Consider the following 16,185-nt stretch of genomic DNA (forward strand, 5'->3'; position numbering starts at 1 on the left):
CCAATCAATGGTCATAATGTGCAAATAGGTGCAACAGAACGCGAGGCAAGGTATGCGGTGAAGAGGGAAAAGAAAGGCGCTGTCTTTGTTTGACGGGCAGCATAGGTAGACCAATAGAACGAGTTCCTGACCAGACGGACTTCGAATAGACAGACAGCGAATACGCTATACAAATACGAAAACGAGGAGGCTGTATGGCGTTTATTGCGCCAAGGGCCGGGACGCAACCGAGAGCGGAGAATTATCGCTCGGAATGCGGAGGGTCCGGGGCAGGGCGAATGGGCTCATTCCGGGACGCGGGAAGCACGGGCGCCGAGCGGTGAGACGCGGCAGATTAGCTCTCGGAGCTGCAGGGTCCCGTCCTAAAATCCCCTTGTTTTGGGGGAGACGGCGTATTTCAATTCCTCGTCCCCAACGTGTCTGGTCAAGTCAATTGAGCCGTGGTGATCTCCTCTGAGCGCTCTCTCCCCGTGGACTCGTTCTTTCTCGTGTATTCGCCATGCCCAAGACGCAGCCTCAGTCCGGCATCAGCCGGCTCCTAGGCATTCTCGGCCTCCTGACCGCCCTCCTGGCGTCGGTTTTCTACGTGCTGGAGCAGAACCTCGAAAAGTTCTACATCTTTGATCTGCAGCACCTGGACGACGTGTCGAAGCGCGCGCTGGCTGAGCACGGCAACAACACCAGGGCCGTGGTGGAGTACATCGTTACCGAGCTCAACGAGAAGACTCCTGCGCATGTCAACCTCAATGAGGAGTGGGTGTTTAACAACGCTGGCGGTGCCATGGGCGCCATGTACATTATCCACGCCAGTGTGACCGAGTACCTCATCATCTTTGGTTTGTTCCCCTGATCTACCTAAAAACCCCTGACTAACAAACTCAGGCACCGCGATCGGCACCGAGGGCCACTCAGGCCGCCACACGGCCGACGATTACTTCCACATCCTCAGCGGCACCCAGCTTGCCTACGTGCCCGGCTCGTACGAGCCCGAGGTGTACCCTCCCGGCAGCATCCACCACCTCCGCCGTGGCGACGTGAAGCAGTACAAGATGCCCGAGAGCTGCTTCGCGCTCGAGTACGCCCGCGGCTGGATCCCCCCCATGCTCTTCTTTGGCTTCGCCGACGGCCTGTCGAGCACCCTCGACTTCCCCACGCTGTGGCACACGACGCGCATTACTGGCCGGGAGATGATTTCGAACCTGCTCAAGGGCAAGTTGTAAGCGGTTGGTTAATTGGGGTGTGTAATAGAGGGTTAAAAAGTGGGGGTTAGACGGATTGGAGCTGGATATAAAAGGATCATGTTTCGGGTATCTTGACGGATCACCTCGCAGCTATGTCATGAGCGAGAGCCATTGGATAGGCTTGGTGCTTTAGATCTCAGCAATCGACAATGTCTTTGCAGATAACGAATGCCCTGATGTATTGCCTAGATTGTGTCCTTTGTCCGTGACCTCATGACAGCAGACTTCCATCATGACACCTCCCAATTTTTAAGACGTCAACTGTTACTCCCTGCTCACACAGTTTGTTTCCCAGTCCGCAAGCTCCTTGATGTGGTCACTGTCATCAAGAATGCGTTATTCTGAGAAACACCGTTGAACTCTTTTGAACCTAAAAGCCCTTCGATGAGTCTTGTCAACAGGCTACACTCTATCACTCAGTGCACCGCCTTGAGAGCACTGTCCTCTATTCACCATTAACCCATGAACCCCAAATAGGTGAAAAGAGTCTATTGGTTCAATAGAAAACTATTTACTATTAAAGTGCTCAGAGAATAATTATTTGACTTCCTTTAGACAAGTCTACTCTCTTCCTAAGGATGTCCTATCATCTACATACTCTATTCGATTGCCAAAGCTCGCCGAAAACACTCTTCATTCTCCCAACAAGCACGACTGATCTCATCCTACACGACGAGCGAACCAATGCCGCTTGTTACCCCTGCCGGCAGTCAAGTTGAAAACATGGTTCGCGAGCCGGGCAAAGAGATCACGACCGACGCAGATCTCTCGGAGCGTGAGAAGGAGTCCCTTTATGATCTGCTAGAGCGCTGGGTCACCATGAGACCCAGCGGCGGGGCAACAGCCATCAGTATTACGACGACGTTCAAGGCCCAATTCTTCGAGGAATTCTTTAACAGGTAGACATCGGCATATGACTTTATCCCCTTGCCAATCCTAGCCGACAAGAAGAAGGAACAGATGTCTGTTCCGGTCGGAAAGCTCAACGACCACCTCCCCATTACCCCCATGAAGCGAAAGAAGGGACAGGCCGAGTAGCTGGATCCAGCTCGTGCGCGGGGCGCCACGGCGCTCCTGAGCATTCACCCTAACATCGGAGCGTACGACGTTGGTTTCCTCTGGCGGGGTGGCAACTTTTCTACCATCAACCAGAAGTACGTCGACCTGGATGAAGGCCTGACGATGAAGCTGGCAATCCGACGAGCCATCCTGAACTACGACCAGTGCGAGACTGCACGAATCGAGCAGTTCAACAAGACCCTGATCATCGCCTTCTGGAGACAGGGACGCAGGCGGTCCCCTTGGTGGGCGATACGTACCGAGTCAACGGCCGCATCAAGGTGGTCGAGCTGGCTCGGACCTCCTCTTGCAAATCTCTACCGACATGGGGAAGATTGCCAGAGACTGCGCGCGACTCCGGCAACTCCCAGTCAACTGTGATAGAGAGAATAACAGGTTGGCATCGATACCTACTTGCTCAGGAGGATGTTTACGGATTTATCTACCTAAACGGGGTCTGAAAAGTCTAAGAACTATCATAAAAATGTTGTAATAAGATCCAGAGTCAAGCCTGTAATGCTCCTCTTTTCTTCCTAATGATTAGCAAACCACTCTCCAGATTATCACATGTTTAGATAATAACCGCCATCTTGTCATGTTCCAACAGCCCCATTGAATAACCTCTGCAGAGATTAACATGGATCTACAGATGCTGTTTCTATGGAGCGGTTGCAACACCATATCTGTGGACCTCGGAAGCCGGTGATTCTAATGCAAGTCAAGTGTAACACTGCAAGTCAAGATAGGAAGGTTCGAAGCTGATTCCGCGTATAACACTTGCGCTTGTGCGTATGGTATCTAAAGACCGATGATATCCGCAGTCATGTTCAAGACCGATGGTGGTGAGACTTGAATAATGACCCTGGTTATCAACGCCAGCTAGGGCAGGAGCTGATTGAGGAATCCAATAGAGTACTTCGAGAATCATGTCGGATCGACCACCCGACCGGGATAGTTACGACCCTAAGCGCCCCAGTGGCTGGTCGTTGGGTGATTCTCGCAGCCGTGATGGTGGTCAATAGAAAAGAAGCTTAAATTAAGAAGCTCTCAAGGATGCTTCTAGCGCGCGGGAGACGCAGGGCTTAAGCGGGAATAGGAAGGTAACGTTGGTTGAGCGGTTGTGGATAGGGTCATTGCTTGGCATGCCAATCCTTCTCCCTATGCGATGGATGCTGGCCTTGGCTCGTGACCTTGAACTTTTGTAGCTTGTTGATAATCCTGCTGCTGTTGGGCCAGAGTTGACATCTACCCCATCTTGTTATCCAGTCCCTGTCTTTCCCATGATCCATGTTGCATGGAGAACCCTTGTCTTCACCACGTCAGGATCATCCTCTTTTCTCTGCCCAGACTCACAAAGGTCCTCGAGCCCGCCTATTTAAATGTCGAGCCAAGGCGCCAACGAAGGCCAAGCGATAGACTCCCGAGGCATAGGACAAAAACAGCCACTTCTCGGCCGCATGCTCGGGATATTGTCGCCTGCATGGTATGCCTTATCACGGGGGACAAGTAGTCGATAAAGAGCACAAGGATTAGAACTGCGTGTGCCAGGGTAGCTGCAACGTTGACCGGGAACTTTTGAACAAGAGGCTCCTGGCAATCACCAGTTGGATCGTCGGCCGTCCTGTCCGACCTCACACGGAACACATCTCCGTGCTTGGCTTTACTGAGATACGGGCACTGGGTGATATGGCAATGATGGTCGCAACCAACGAGATAAGCAACGTTCGATGCTTTCTCTAGAAGCCTGTTGGCCTTGTAAACGTAAGCCTCCGAGTTATGAGAGCTTCTCGATCAACTTCCTACCTTGACGACGATGTTTCTTATTACTGTATCTCGTGTAAGAGTAATATTTCACAGTATACTCTACAACCACATAGAAATTCCCTCGCAGTAATGATGGCAACGGCTTATATACCCTAGAAATGTGTAACTCAACCTAACATCACGAACGCCAAGCATACACTGTTGCACGGAGGCAAGGTAAAACATCCTTCCAACTCTGAGATCCTACCCTCCCTATCTAGCTCCCTCCTCCTATGACCCTCTCCGCATCGTCCATCACTCCCCACCGCGGGGTCTCCAATCTCAACCTTGCTCGGACTGGCTGGCCACTTAGAGTTCAGCAATTGATGTATCATGATCACGAGGATCTCGATAACATGGCCTTCATATCGACCTTCTTCTTTCACCACTGCCATCCTTGAACCGCCCCCGCAGATGGAGGCATTCCTTGTCCCATGCCCTGTAGCACTTGCCTTCCTGGTGGTGCTCTACACGATAGCCCTCTCGTTTGGGTCGGCGATTGAGACCTTGGGTCGCCTTCTGAGACTCGCACTTGTACGGGGTGGGACCTCGTCAGACCTCGAGGCACTGTGGTCACTTATAAAGGCCTTGCCCCGGCTGCAGCTCTGTTTCCTCGAGCCCCTGCTGTACTGAGTTTGTAGCACCCGGCCCCAAAGAATACCACAGTTGCATATCGTCAACAGGATTCAAAGTACATCCACAATGGCACCTGCTGGAGACAGCCTGGCAGAGCCCATCGCCGCCGCCGAGTTACGCGCCGAAGCTCTTGACGAGAAGCGGGCTTCCATCCAGATCGAGAAGAGCGCTTCCCTCACAGCTGATCCTCGCCTCGGCCATGTTTCGGCTGTTACCCCTGATGGGGAGTTGCCCAATGCTGAGGAGCTCGCGACCTTGAGACGAGTGTCCAACACGATTCCCGTCAAGCTGTTCAGCATTGCTTTCATTGAGCTTTGCGAGCGTTTCTCCTACTATGGATGCACCGTTGTGTGTAAGTGTGCCCACTTCCATCCCCTGATACAAGGGCCGCCTTAGATCCTCTGCTGATTCTTGGTGTTGTTTATATACTGAGATAAGACTGACATCTCCAAGTCACAAACTTTATCCAACAGCCTCTCCCTGAGGGCTCCTCGACCGGTTCCGACCCGGAGCAGCCCGGTGCCCTCGGCATGGGCCAGAGAGCCTCGACCGGAATCACCACCTTCAACCAGTTCTGGCAGTACTTCATGCCCCTTCTCGGTGCCTACGTTGCCGACCAGTACTGGGGCCGTTACAAGACCATCAGCTACGCCCTGGGCATCGACATTATCGGACACATCATTCTCATCATCTCTGCGGTTCCTCCTGTTATCAAGAACGATGGCGGTGCTCTTGGTGCCATGATCATTGCTATTATTGTGATCGGTTTCGGTACTGGTGGTTTCAAGCCAAATGTTAACCCCCTGATTGTGGAACAACTTGGTGAGCAGCACATGCACGTCAAGACTCTCAAGTCGGGTGAGCGTGTTATTGTTGATCCAGCTGTCACTATTGAGAGAATCTACGGTTGGTTTTACTTCTTCATCAATGTTGGAGCTTTGGTCGGACAGATTACTGTGAGTCAACATATCAACGACCCCTATTGTATCGTAGATAGCAATAGGGATGGCGGTGTTACCTCACGAACCAAGACTAACTCCTTGCCAGATGGTTTACGCCGAGAAGTATATCGGCTTCTGGCTCTCCTACACACTTCCCACCATCATGCTCTGCATCTGCCCCATCATCATGTTCTGGGGCCGTCATCGATACGAGCGCCGACCGCCGGGCGGCTCCGTCCTCGGACCTGCTCTCAAGGTCTGGGTCCTCGCTCAGAAGGGCCGCTGGTCCATCAACCCCTTTAAGACCTGGAAGAACATGCACGACGGAACTTTCTGGAGCAATGTCAAGCCTTCTCGCTTCACCAATGAGACTCGACCTCACTGGATGACTTTTGATGATGCTTGGGTTGATGAGTTGGCTCGTGGATTTGCTGCTTGTGCTGTGTTTATGTGGTATCCCATCTTTTGGCTCTGCTACAACCAAAGTAAGTTGAAGCTGTTCCCATTCAATGCTCCTTGTAACTAACGAGTTGCCAGTCAACAACAACCTCATCTCACAGGCCGCTCTCATGGAACGCCACGGCCTCCCCAACGACATTCTCTCCAACCTCAACCCGTTTGCTCTCCTGATCTTCATCGCCCTCAACGACTTCTTCATCTACCCCGCCCTTCGAAAGGCCGGTATCCGCTTCACCCCCATCAAGAAGATCACGGCCGGTTTCTTCTGCGGAGCATCAGCCATGATCTGGGCTGCTGTTGTTCAACACTACATCTACCAAAAGTCCGAGTGCGGCAAGTACGCATCTGGAAAGATCTGGAGCGAGGAGGAGGGTGAGATGGTGAGCTGTGCTATTGTCCCTATCAACGTCTGGGCACAGACAGGCTCATACGTTCTCATCGCTCTCTCCGAGGTGTTTGCGTCCATCACATCTCTCGAGTATGCCTTCTCCAAGGCTCCCAGGAACATGCGATCCATGGTCCAGGCTGTTGCCCTGTTCATGACTGCCTTCTCTGCCGCCCTCGGCCAGGCCCTCGTCGGTCTCGCTGCTGATCCCCTTCTCGTTTGGAACTACGCTGTTGTCGCAATCTTGGCCGTCATCGCTGGCACTTGCTTCTGGTTCCAGTTCCGAAGCCTCGATCATGTTGAGGATCAGCTCAACGTGCTGCCCGAGGGTCATGCCGGAGCTACCGCAGACGAGGAGACTCCTTACCAGAACAAGCGCATCGACGAATAGAGGAGGCAAACACGTGTCGCGTTCTTTACCACGATAGTTTATTTAGTTTGAGATACCACTTGTCAGATTGACGGCTTTCATGTCCAGTTGATACATCAATGAGGCCAAAATGTATAAGTCAAGTAGCGTCTTCAATAAATCTTCGTCCATATATATCCCTTTGATCACACAAGTGCAATCTTGAATCTTCACAGAAGCTCTAAAAAAGAGTCAAGTCACCTTCACCATTTGTGTGATTTTAGCCCTCCATGCGTGTAGCCTAACCTAAAGCCAAGAGATTACCTTCTTCAGCATTCGACGAAGTGCAGCCATGGATCTCTCTCTCTCTCTCTCTCTCTATAATGGTTGGGCCTGAGATGATATGAGCGATTAAGACCCATGACCCAAACTCCATCGTGAGGGAAAGATACTACACAGCTCAGCAAACCCACCCCCACGAGATCGAATAGTTTGGTGAGTTTTTGAACCTTCACCCGAGGTGAATGGGCAACCCGTCTTAGTAAGGACCGAAGGCATGCCTTTCCAGTAAAGGAACAAACGTTGGTAACGACCATACTTGATTCTAGGTATCTTATTGTACAAATCTTACAGTGACCACGCGTGACAACCATGCCTCAACCCAGCCGGTGACCCTTTCCACGAGATTTCCACGAGTCCGGGAGCGGTCCTCCTGTCTCTGCGCCGGTGCTGCTGCCAGTGGAAGGACCAGAAGGGCGGACAGCGGTGCCATACGTTCTCTTCGCGGTTCTAGGCGTCCGGACGATGGACTCAAGCCAGGCAGGCACTCGAAGAAGCACTGGACCGCCGCCAAACTCGGGGTAGATCCTGGTGAGAAAGTCGTACATATGGGCAGCAAGCAAACCCTCAAGCTGGATCATGGGCCTTCCTCCCAGCATGAGCATGCTGAAGGCAATCATGCAGAAGGGGACCGCTTGGGCGGGGACGGTGAAGAAAAAGTACTGAGCCTTCTGACCGCGTTGGTCCTGGGTCGCAGTATACACCATGGCGAGGATGAGGCCGGGCAGGAGCTCCAGATGGTCGAAGCCGAAGAGGTAATCCATCATCTGGCGACGTCGTTAACCTCGGGAACGGGCGCGACATGTATGTACGGTGATAATGAAAAAAGTGTATTTGCTATGATATAGAAATGTAGGGCGCTAGAAAACCACTCGAGTGAATTGGGAATCAAACGAGCCATCCATAAGACATCCCACCATGCCTACACCGCAGACCAACCCGGATTTGCGAATGATGGGCGGTCCGAAGTGTAGGGGTGATCTTCCTCATTTCCAGGAACCGTGATAGCTGTAGAGGCAAAGCACTATCCGGGCAGATATATGAGGGGGGTTTGACAGGCAGACAAAGAAGAGCAACAACAACGACGGAGCACGGGACGGGTAACAAGCGATGGCTTACCAGAATCCAGGAGCAGACAAGGAGAATGTACCAAATCAGGTCAACCTTGCGCGGGAAGCGAGCGTTCTCGGTCTCCAGCTGCGCGCAGTAGCTGTACAGATGATAGGCGTCAAAGAGCAGGCTCATTGGGAAACGTTCAAAGGCAATGAGGAAGCCCGTGATGGGGCGCCACAGATGAGGAGGCATCTGGAAGAGATAAGAAGGGTGATAGAACAGATAGTACGATGGTATCACGCCGAAAAAGCCGAGCAAGGTCAACACCACGGTGGCGGTAGTGAGATTCCTTGTAGACAGTTAGCAAGCCGCATGATGAAAGGTGAGTGGTGGTGTAGCTTACCGAGCTATGGCGGGCGTGGCCCAGTAGGCGGCGAGGACACGGTCAGACATGATGGGCAACTTTGCTCAATCGCGTCAAACTGAAACTGAAAAGTGAATAGCAAAAAAGTCAAGGAACTTTGACTCTCAATGATGAAAAGGAATGATAGTTCCAGCCGACGTTTTATGATGGAGAAGCACGGGACTTTGTAGCACCAGGCAACAAAGGTATCATCGTTGTTGCTTGCGTGTCATCTTCTCTGTTGGCTTGTTTGATGACCAAGGAAGAGTTTGGAAGGAAGAAGGCTGCAGACTCGTGAAGAAATTGCATTAAATGAGCAAAAGCTCCGTAGCGGGGCGGGAGTCGAGGGCCGATGTTTTGCCGAGTGCCTCGGCGCCAACCTTGACCGAGCTCCGGAGCCCTGAGGCTGGTGAGGGCTAGTGTTCAATGCGCCACAGACAGAGGGTGTCATGGATGCGGAACTGCTCGGACTTCTGGGTCCAACGCCAGCTCGTGTGAGCAAGTTCACATCCATATGGTCTGACGTCAAATTATTTCTTCTCAATTCTTTTTATTACCTTCCCATTGATTGGGCTGAGCTCTTGACTCTCGAGATATCAAAAGAAGGATTTCATTGACGCAATCCGACATCAATTCGCCAGGATGCGTGCTCACGATGCCATGCAGAGCGAAGAGGCCAACGACGCCGCGTGGGAGGCTGCCAAAGGAGCTGTCATGGGCGCAGCCAAGTGGGGAGCTGGTGCTGCCGTCCTGGGCGCTGCTGGCTACGTCTGGTCACCGTTGTATCGGTCCATGACGATTCAATTCAAGGTGTAAGGCAAATTCTCAAATACTTACCCTCCTCGCCAGCACTGACCACTTGCAAGGTATCTACAAATGTGCGGCATGGTGGTGGGAAGCATGATCGAGGCAGATGGGCGTCTCAGGCAATATGAGCATCAGGTGAGGATGCAGAGGAGATTGATGCGAGAAAGGGCCAAGTGGGAGAGGTATGAGGAGGAATTCATCAAGGGAGACGAGAAGTGAACGCATCCCGCCTCACAAAAAAAAAGCCTGACTGAAACTGCTCTGGGTATAACGGTGTACATATATCACGAAAGAGGATGACCATTGAGTCGTCCGTGTAAATCAAGTCTTTACTCTTTTTCATTTGCTCAGGCAGATCCCCTCAACTCCAACGCCAAAGATGCGACCGCTTCCATAGGTCTCCTGTCTAGTTCCATCTTAATTATCTTCTGGCTATGGCCGGAACCGCTTGGGGTCCATGTTGATCTTGCATAGTCGAACAACACATCCGCTGAGTTGGAGTAGCGTCTGTACACCCTCCAGGACCTTCATGTGCGTGAAGCCAATCTCCTTGATAAACTCCAGCTTCGAATGCTCGCTCAGTGTGGGTATCGTCTTGGTTACTCGGAACATGGTGCTAATGATGTCGTGACTCGAGTAACCTAGGTCCCAGAGCTCTCGGAGGGTGTCCAGCGCAGAATCCACGTTGCCTTCGTAGCATGCCTTGAGCATAGCTTGGACTTTGATCGGATGAGGCGAGTCAACGACCTTGAAGACGTTGTCTCCAGAGACGAACCCAAAACCGGCATATGTAGACTGTAGGTTGTTGATAGCTTGTCGCATATCTCCTTCGGCGCTGAAAACCAATGCTGCCAGACCATCATCGCTGTATTCGACCTTTTCCGCCTCGATAATTTGCATCAGCCGCTTCACGACCTGAGCATCCGTCAACTTGGCGTATCGCAGGATCGCGCATCGTGATTGTAGGGGCTCGATGATCTTGTTCGACTGGTTACAGGCAAAGGCGAATCGAGTCGTGTTGGAATAAATCTCCATGGTTCGTCGGAGTGCTTGTTGGGCGCCCGAGGTCATGCTGTCAGCTTCGTCGAGGATGACCAGCTTGTGGCGGCCAGCCGGTAGAGTGACCTTCTTCTGAGCGAACCCCTTGATTCGGTTTCGGACGACGTCAATACCTGAGCCATGTCAGCTACTTCCCATTAACGCACGGGTATAAAAAGTCGGACCTCGTTCGTCACTGGCGTTGAGCTCCAGCACGGCCTCCTTGTACGATTCACCCAACAGCTGTCGAGCCAGACACAGCACACTAGTCGTCTTTCCGATACCTGGCATACCCGAGATAATCACATGGGGCATGTTTCCTTCCTTTGCGATGATCTTTAGTCGCTCGATCGTTTCTGTGTTGCCGACAACATCGTCGAGAAAGATTGGTCGGTACTTTTCCACCCTGGCAACCATCAGTGAGCGATCAGCACCAGCATAGGAACTTGAGTAACATACCATGGTAGCTCATAAGATGAGTTTCCATTAGTGGAAGCTGTGAGAGCTGCCTTGGAGGCAGAATTGGACGACTCGCCACGTTCTTCGGGTTTTTGGGTCGGCATCTTGATGTGTCGAAGTCGTTGATGTGGTTCAGCTGAAGCTTGAAGTGATGCCAATCACTTTACGCGACTGGGAGAAAAGAGACGCGTCGTGGTTAAGGGACAGCAGGTGGTCCGTGCCAAGGCACCGAATGCAATGCCCCACTCCGGCCACCGCCTTTATCGTCGCTATGGCAAAATTTCCGCCAGCATCAACTTTTTTTGGAGGTCAAGCAGCGAAAGACGGCCAGAGATACCCCCAACCAGCGACCTTGAACGGACGATTGACGACGAATAAAAACCAGCGCGGAACTATTTGAGTATCAGCGACTCATCTCTCTCAATTCTTTCGACTATCAACAGCCATGGGTGTTGCGAAAAAGACTCGCAAGTTTGCGCAGGTGGGCAGTCCTTATCGATAAGCACCAAAATGTTCACAATCTCTAACTCTCAAGCGCAACAGGTGAAGCGAGTCATCGGCCGTCGCGATGACAGGTTAAAGGAAAACAAGGCCAAGGCCGAATTGGTCGCTGCCGCAAAGGCCAAGAAGACCATCAACGGCGAGCTCATCCGCGAGGCGCCCCAGATGCCCAGCAACATGTTCTTCCAGCACAACACGGCCCTCGTCCCGCCATACAACGTCCTCGTCGACACAAACTTTATCAACCACACGGTCCAGCGCAAGCTCTCGCTGCTTGATTCTATGATGGACTGCCTCTACGCAAAGTGTAACCCCATCATCACCTCGTGCGTCATGAGCGAACTCGAGGGTCTTGGCCAAAAGTTCCGTCTGGCGCTGCGGGTTGCGAGGGACGAGCGGTGGACGAGGCTGGAGTGCGATCACAAGGGCACGTATGCCGATGACTGTCTGGTGGACCGGGTGCAGAAGAACAGGATATACATTGTGGGAACAAACGATAAGGCGCTGAAGCAGCGGCTAAGGAAGATCCCCGGTGTGCCCATCATGAGCGTTGCGCGGGCCAAGTACGTGATAGAGAGGCTGCCAGGCGCACCAGACTCATAGGGCGGGGCAGATGGGAACATGTGCGTTACAACTTATGATGCATTGCATGGTGTATTTTTTCTGTTTTACGACTTGAGATTAGTTGCACTGGAGGTTTAGATAAAAAATAATGTTTTCAAAATGAGTCTCTTCAAGTGATTGTCCTTGGCATTGAGTGAGTGAGTGGTCGTAATCATCATTGAGGCGCCCATCAGCCTTACGCGTCGCAAGGATCCAGGGTAGTAACGTTAGGTGATGTCGACTAAAACCACACTTATATCTCACCTCGCCTCACAGCCTTAATCATCCCAGCAGCACAGAACCGGGTTGGATCGGTATAAAATCGCCTCACTGGCATTTTACACACACGCAGAGGTCATCCACGTTCACAGGAACATCCCCTAACTACCATGGAGCTGGACTCTAGCCCCAACGACAACGATCACTCATCAACCTCGGAAGCCCGTCAGAAGCGCACCCGCGTCCTCCTTTCGTGCGCACCATGCCGCGCCTCCAAGCTCAAGTGCGACCGCGAGCAGCCATGCAGCCAATGCGAAAAGAAGGGCCGCGCTGCGCAGTGTGCGTATGCGCCACGGCCTGAGAAGAAGCGCCCCGCAAAGGGCATGTCGGCACGGTTGAAGCGCCTCGAGGGCATGGTTCGCGAGATGATGGACGCCGAGGGCGGCGCGGGGCCGAAACCTGCGGGGGAAGCTAACGGCGCTCCGGTGACTGGGCCCGAGGTGCAGGGGCATGTCGTGAGAGGAGAGAAAGCGACAACGTATGTGGGAGCGACCCATTGTATGGCCATGTTGGAGGATGTAAGTTCATGAGCTGATGGTTGAGACTCCATGCTGACAAAGCTGTAGATTGAAGATCTCAAGAGTTACTTTGATCAACCGGAAGATCTAGAGGACGATCAAATCCTGGCCGATGAGATCGACGCAACTGAAGTGATCCTGAATACGAGAGCTGGTCCGAAGAATCGTGAAGAACTGCTGAGTCGTCTTCCAGAACGAAATGTAGCAGACCGACTCATCACGCGTTATTTCGCCTCGATGAGCCCTTCTCAACGTAGCTATCACCAATCACGCATCTGAATGAGAAAGCTTACATCCGATAGATATCGTTCATCGACCGACGTTTACGAGAGCTGTAAGTTCTGAAAGAAGGATGAATATATCGTCTCTGACAACCACAGTACACCAAATTCTGGCAAGACCCCAACCAGGCCTCGCTGCACTGGATCGCCCAGCTCTTCATGATGCTCAGCCTCGGCGTCTTCTTCAACAACTTTATGAACTCGAGCGAGGTAGAAGGCGACTCTCCTCTTCCGCCTCTGGACAGGATCCGTCACTACAAGGCTTGTGCCGGATGGGCCTTGGTCTGGGGAAAATACACGCAGCCTACTCCGGCAACTTTGCCGGCCTTTCTCCTCTATGTCGAGTCGCACTTCCTGTTTAACCGGGCGGCTCAGATGAACTGCTACGTCCTCTCAGGGGTGTGTGTTCGTCTTATGCTCAAGATGGGCCTCCATAGGGACCCAAGCAAGCTGGCTAATATCACCCCCTTCGAGGGTGAGATGCGCCGCCGCATGTGGAATATGGCTATCCAGGTCGAGCTTCTGGTCTCGTTTCACATGGGCCTTCCAAGCCTGTTGCAAGGCATCGAGACCGACACAACAGTACCTCGGAACCTGCAAGATGACGATTTTGACGAAGATACCATCGAGTTACCCCTGAGTCGACCGCCCACCGACTACACCACAATGACCTACCCGATCCACAAGACAAAGATCCTCCGAGTCTTTGGGCAGATTGCCCGTCAAGCCCATGCCCTGTCGCCGCCAAGTTACGCCGAAGTCCTCAAGCTTGATAACTTGCTGCAGGAGACATGGCGTAACGTCCCATCCTTCATGATGGTACGCCCGCTCGACGAGTGTGTTGGTGATCCACCTATGCTTCTCATCCATAGGTTCGGCCTGGCTGCTCTGTTCAACAAGTGCCGCTGTGTCCTGCACAGACGATATCTTGCCGAGGCAATCCCTCGACGCGAGCATGACTACTCGCGCAGGCAATGTCTCGAGGGCGCAATATCACTGCTCGAGTATCAAAACACCATCCGGGAGGCCTGTAAGCCGGGTCACGTCCTCAGCCAGAATGGATGGTTCGTATCGTCCTTGGCGGTGCATGACTTTCTGTTGGCTGCCATGTGTCTGTACCTCGTTATCAAGAACGATGCTTACTCCGAGTTTGGTGGTGAATATGACTGGATGTCACAGTCAAAGACAACGCCGACCAAGGAGGAGCTCCTGGGCATGATTAAGCGGTCTCACTTTATTTGGTCAGAAGTCGCGCAAGACGTGACAGAGGTCAAGAAGACAGCTGATACGCTGGCTACTATGCTGGCTAAACTTGGAGCCCCCGTCCAAGGCCCGGCAAGCGTTCCCGGCCCAGCGCCGCCAACCTTCAGTATCGGGCATGAATCATCCTCACTCGGCGCACCATCGGTGGACCCCAGCACTCTGGGGTCGATTGGGGATGATGCGGGCTTGTTGTCATCACTGGGGCTAGGTAGAGAAACTTGCGGAGAGCAGACACGGGGCAGACTGACTGACGCCGCATTAGGCTCTTCAACAGGATCCACGTCGGGGCAAACACCGTTATCTCTTGGCCTGACGGCCGATGCGGGAGCTGGCATGAACTTCCCAGGCATGGGGACCGAGGGGCTCGACTTTGACCCCTCATGGATGGAGACGGCGGCCAATAACATGGACTGGGTAAGTTGCGGAGCTGTGGCATGCTCATCACGAAGTTGGGGAAGACATGAGACTAATGACCGTGACAGCGTTATCTCGATATTTCACTTGCTCACAGCCATGATGCGGGGCGGAATGAGGACACCGGCCAGACGTGGATGGAACGACCACCCCCTTTGGAGCAGATAGATATGATGGGACCAGGATCGTGGATGCCCGACCCTTCTGCTGGGAGCGGTTGAGGTCGTCATAAGGCACAGTTGAGGTGTAAAAATAAACACTCGATGGAGTTGAGGCAGCTTCTCTTTCAGGACTGGCGCATCGGCAGCTATCTCCGCCCTCGACACCTCCCTCACAAGAGGGGCAGCCCCCGGATCCAGGTCGAGCTATCGCTTCGGGCCAGATGATGAAAAGGGTGGTGTGGCTCTCGGACCAGTCAGTATCTTGACCACCGGCCACAGGGAGACGCCCTGGCTAGGTCCGCTATCTGGGGAACCCGAGTCCGGGGAAATGAGCGGGCTGAAACCCCGCAAAGCATCATGAGATTGCTATTGGGGATCAAGGGGTATGGATGTAGATATCAGCATATACGGAGTAGGCCGGAACAGTCATACAATGAGAACTGCCTGATAAGGGAGTTGTTGATTTGGAGCTGATAACAACTTGCTGACCAACTTGTCTCAGTATTCATGTCTGTTTTTGTCTCATCTGAAACCCCGAGAAGCCAGTAGCGGCTCAACAAGATACAATCTTTGCGCAGTGAGGAAGGTTGCTTGAGTGTAGAGTGCAGGTTGAGACACTGCCGCTGATAAGAATTGACTTGAAGGAGACGTCCCGTCCAATGATTTGCGACGTCGGAGCATTCCATCACCGACAGGGGTTCATGACGTAGAGCCGAGTCTGACTGGGCCCAAATTATCAGTGCGCCGGATGCTCCGCGGAGACGCTCAAATAAAATGGGGTATCGGGAGGGCTTCCGCTGAGCTGGAGGTGACGCTCAAATCTTGTGAGAGAAGCAGAGTTTGAGAACGGAAACCCATCCGAGTGTGAGACGTGAGATCCTTGCGCTTTGAACAAGAACATGTGACCGGGCAGAGATGAGAGCCGGGCCTCCTGTTGTTCTCCTGAGAGGAGCTCCATTTGATTGAGCTTTGGATAGCGCCAGTTGAGATCTTCCAGAACAACGGGCTTGTTCTAGGGCCGCCCTGTAGCGCGGTAACAAGTGCTGGGCCAGGCGCCTAGACTGGATCTCGGTGGACATGCGCCCCGCGACAGGGCAGAGCCAGGTCTGATCTCACTGTCCACAGTCCACACGAGAACAGCCACAGTGACTTTCCGGCTATGTCTCCATAACTACATTCTCTTGTTGTAGCGC

General features: G+C 52.8%; 8 protein-coding genes across 8 annotated transcripts; 6 read left to right on the forward strand and 2 right to left on the reverse strand.

Moving 5' to 3' along the window:
* Window positions 1-499: 499 nt before the first annotated feature.
* Window positions 500-1,220, forward strand: MRS44_012583 (uncharacterized protein; the record flags this gene model as incomplete). The annotated part of the gene is made up of 2 exons (XM_046278513.2): window positions 500-836; window positions 883-1,220. 2 exons carry the CDS (start codon window positions 500-502, stop codon window positions 1,218-1,220), a joined length of 675 nt encoding a protein of 224 aa, XP_046132966.2.
* Window positions 1,221-1,964: 744 nt separating this feature from the next.
* Window positions 1,965-2,681, forward strand: MRS44_012584 (uncharacterized protein; the record flags this gene model as incomplete). The annotated part of the gene is made up of 3 exons (XM_065618846.1): window positions 1,965-2,140; window positions 2,182-2,203; window positions 2,280-2,681. 3 exons carry the CDS (start codon window positions 1,965-1,967, stop codon window positions 2,679-2,681), a joined length of 600 nt encoding a protein of 199 aa, XP_065474918.1.
* Window positions 2,682-4,805: 2,124 nt separating this feature from the next.
* Window positions 4,806-6,915, forward strand: MRS44_012585 (uncharacterized protein; the record flags this gene model as incomplete). The annotated part of the gene is made up of 4 exons (XM_046270910.2): window positions 4,806-5,091; window positions 5,193-5,695; window positions 5,787-6,165; window positions 6,218-6,915. 4 exons carry the CDS (start codon window positions 4,806-4,808, stop codon window positions 6,913-6,915), a joined length of 1,866 nt encoding a protein of 621 aa, XP_046132964.1.
* A 614-nt stretch (window positions 6,916-7,529) lies between these two features.
* On the reverse strand, window positions 7,530-8,718 carry MRS44_012586 (uncharacterized protein; the record flags this gene model as incomplete). Its single annotated transcript, XM_046276105.2, has 3 exons — window positions 7,530-7,979; window positions 8,332-8,614; window positions 8,669-8,718. 3 exons carry the CDS (start codon window positions 8,716-8,718, stop codon window positions 7,530-7,532), a joined length of 783 nt encoding a protein of 260 aa, XP_046132963.2.
* A 592-nt stretch (window positions 8,719-9,310) lies between these two features.
* MRS44_012587 (uncharacterized protein) lies at window positions 9,311-9,694 on the forward strand (the record flags this gene model as incomplete). Its single annotated transcript, XM_046276104.2, has 2 exons — window positions 9,311-9,480; window positions 9,535-9,694. The coding sequence occupies 2 exons, from the start codon at window positions 9,311-9,313 to the stop codon at window positions 9,692-9,694; spliced, it is 330 nt and encodes a 109-aa protein (XP_046132962.1).
* A 213-nt stretch (window positions 9,695-9,907) lies between these two features.
* On the reverse strand, window positions 9,908-11,076 carry MRS44_012588 (uncharacterized protein; the record flags this gene model as incomplete). The annotated part of the gene is made up of 3 exons (XM_046284045.2): window positions 9,908-10,647; window positions 10,699-10,919; window positions 10,973-11,076. 3 exons carry the CDS (start codon window positions 11,074-11,076, stop codon window positions 9,908-9,910), a joined length of 1,065 nt encoding a protein of 354 aa, XP_046132961.1.
* Window positions 11,077-11,482: 406 nt separating this feature from the next.
* On the forward strand, window positions 11,483-12,076 carry MRS44_012589 (uncharacterized protein; the record flags this gene model as incomplete). The annotated part of the gene is made up of 1 exon (XM_046276103.2): window positions 11,483-12,076. One exon carries the CDS (start codon window positions 11,483-11,485, stop codon window positions 12,074-12,076), a length of 594 nt encoding a protein of 197 aa, XP_046132960.2.
* Window positions 12,077-12,465: 389 nt separating this feature from the next.
* On the forward strand, window positions 12,466-15,052 carry MRS44_012590 (uncharacterized protein; the record flags this gene model as incomplete). Its single annotated transcript, XM_065618847.1, has 5 exons — window positions 12,466-12,873; window positions 12,922-13,126; window positions 13,176-13,207; window positions 13,254-14,831; window positions 14,900-15,052. 5 exons carry the CDS (start codon window positions 12,466-12,468, stop codon window positions 15,050-15,052), a joined length of 2,376 nt encoding a protein of 791 aa, XP_065474919.1.
* Between the last annotated feature and the right edge of the window lie 1,133 nt (window positions 15,053-16,185).

This window comes from Fusarium solani (genome assembly GCF_023522795.1).
Source record: "Fusarium solani strain SB1 chromosome Unknown bctg00000008, whole genome shotgun sequence".
Classification (NCBI taxonomy): Eukaryota; Fungi; Ascomycota; class Sordariomycetes; order Hypocreales; family Nectriaceae; genus Fusarium; species Fusarium solani.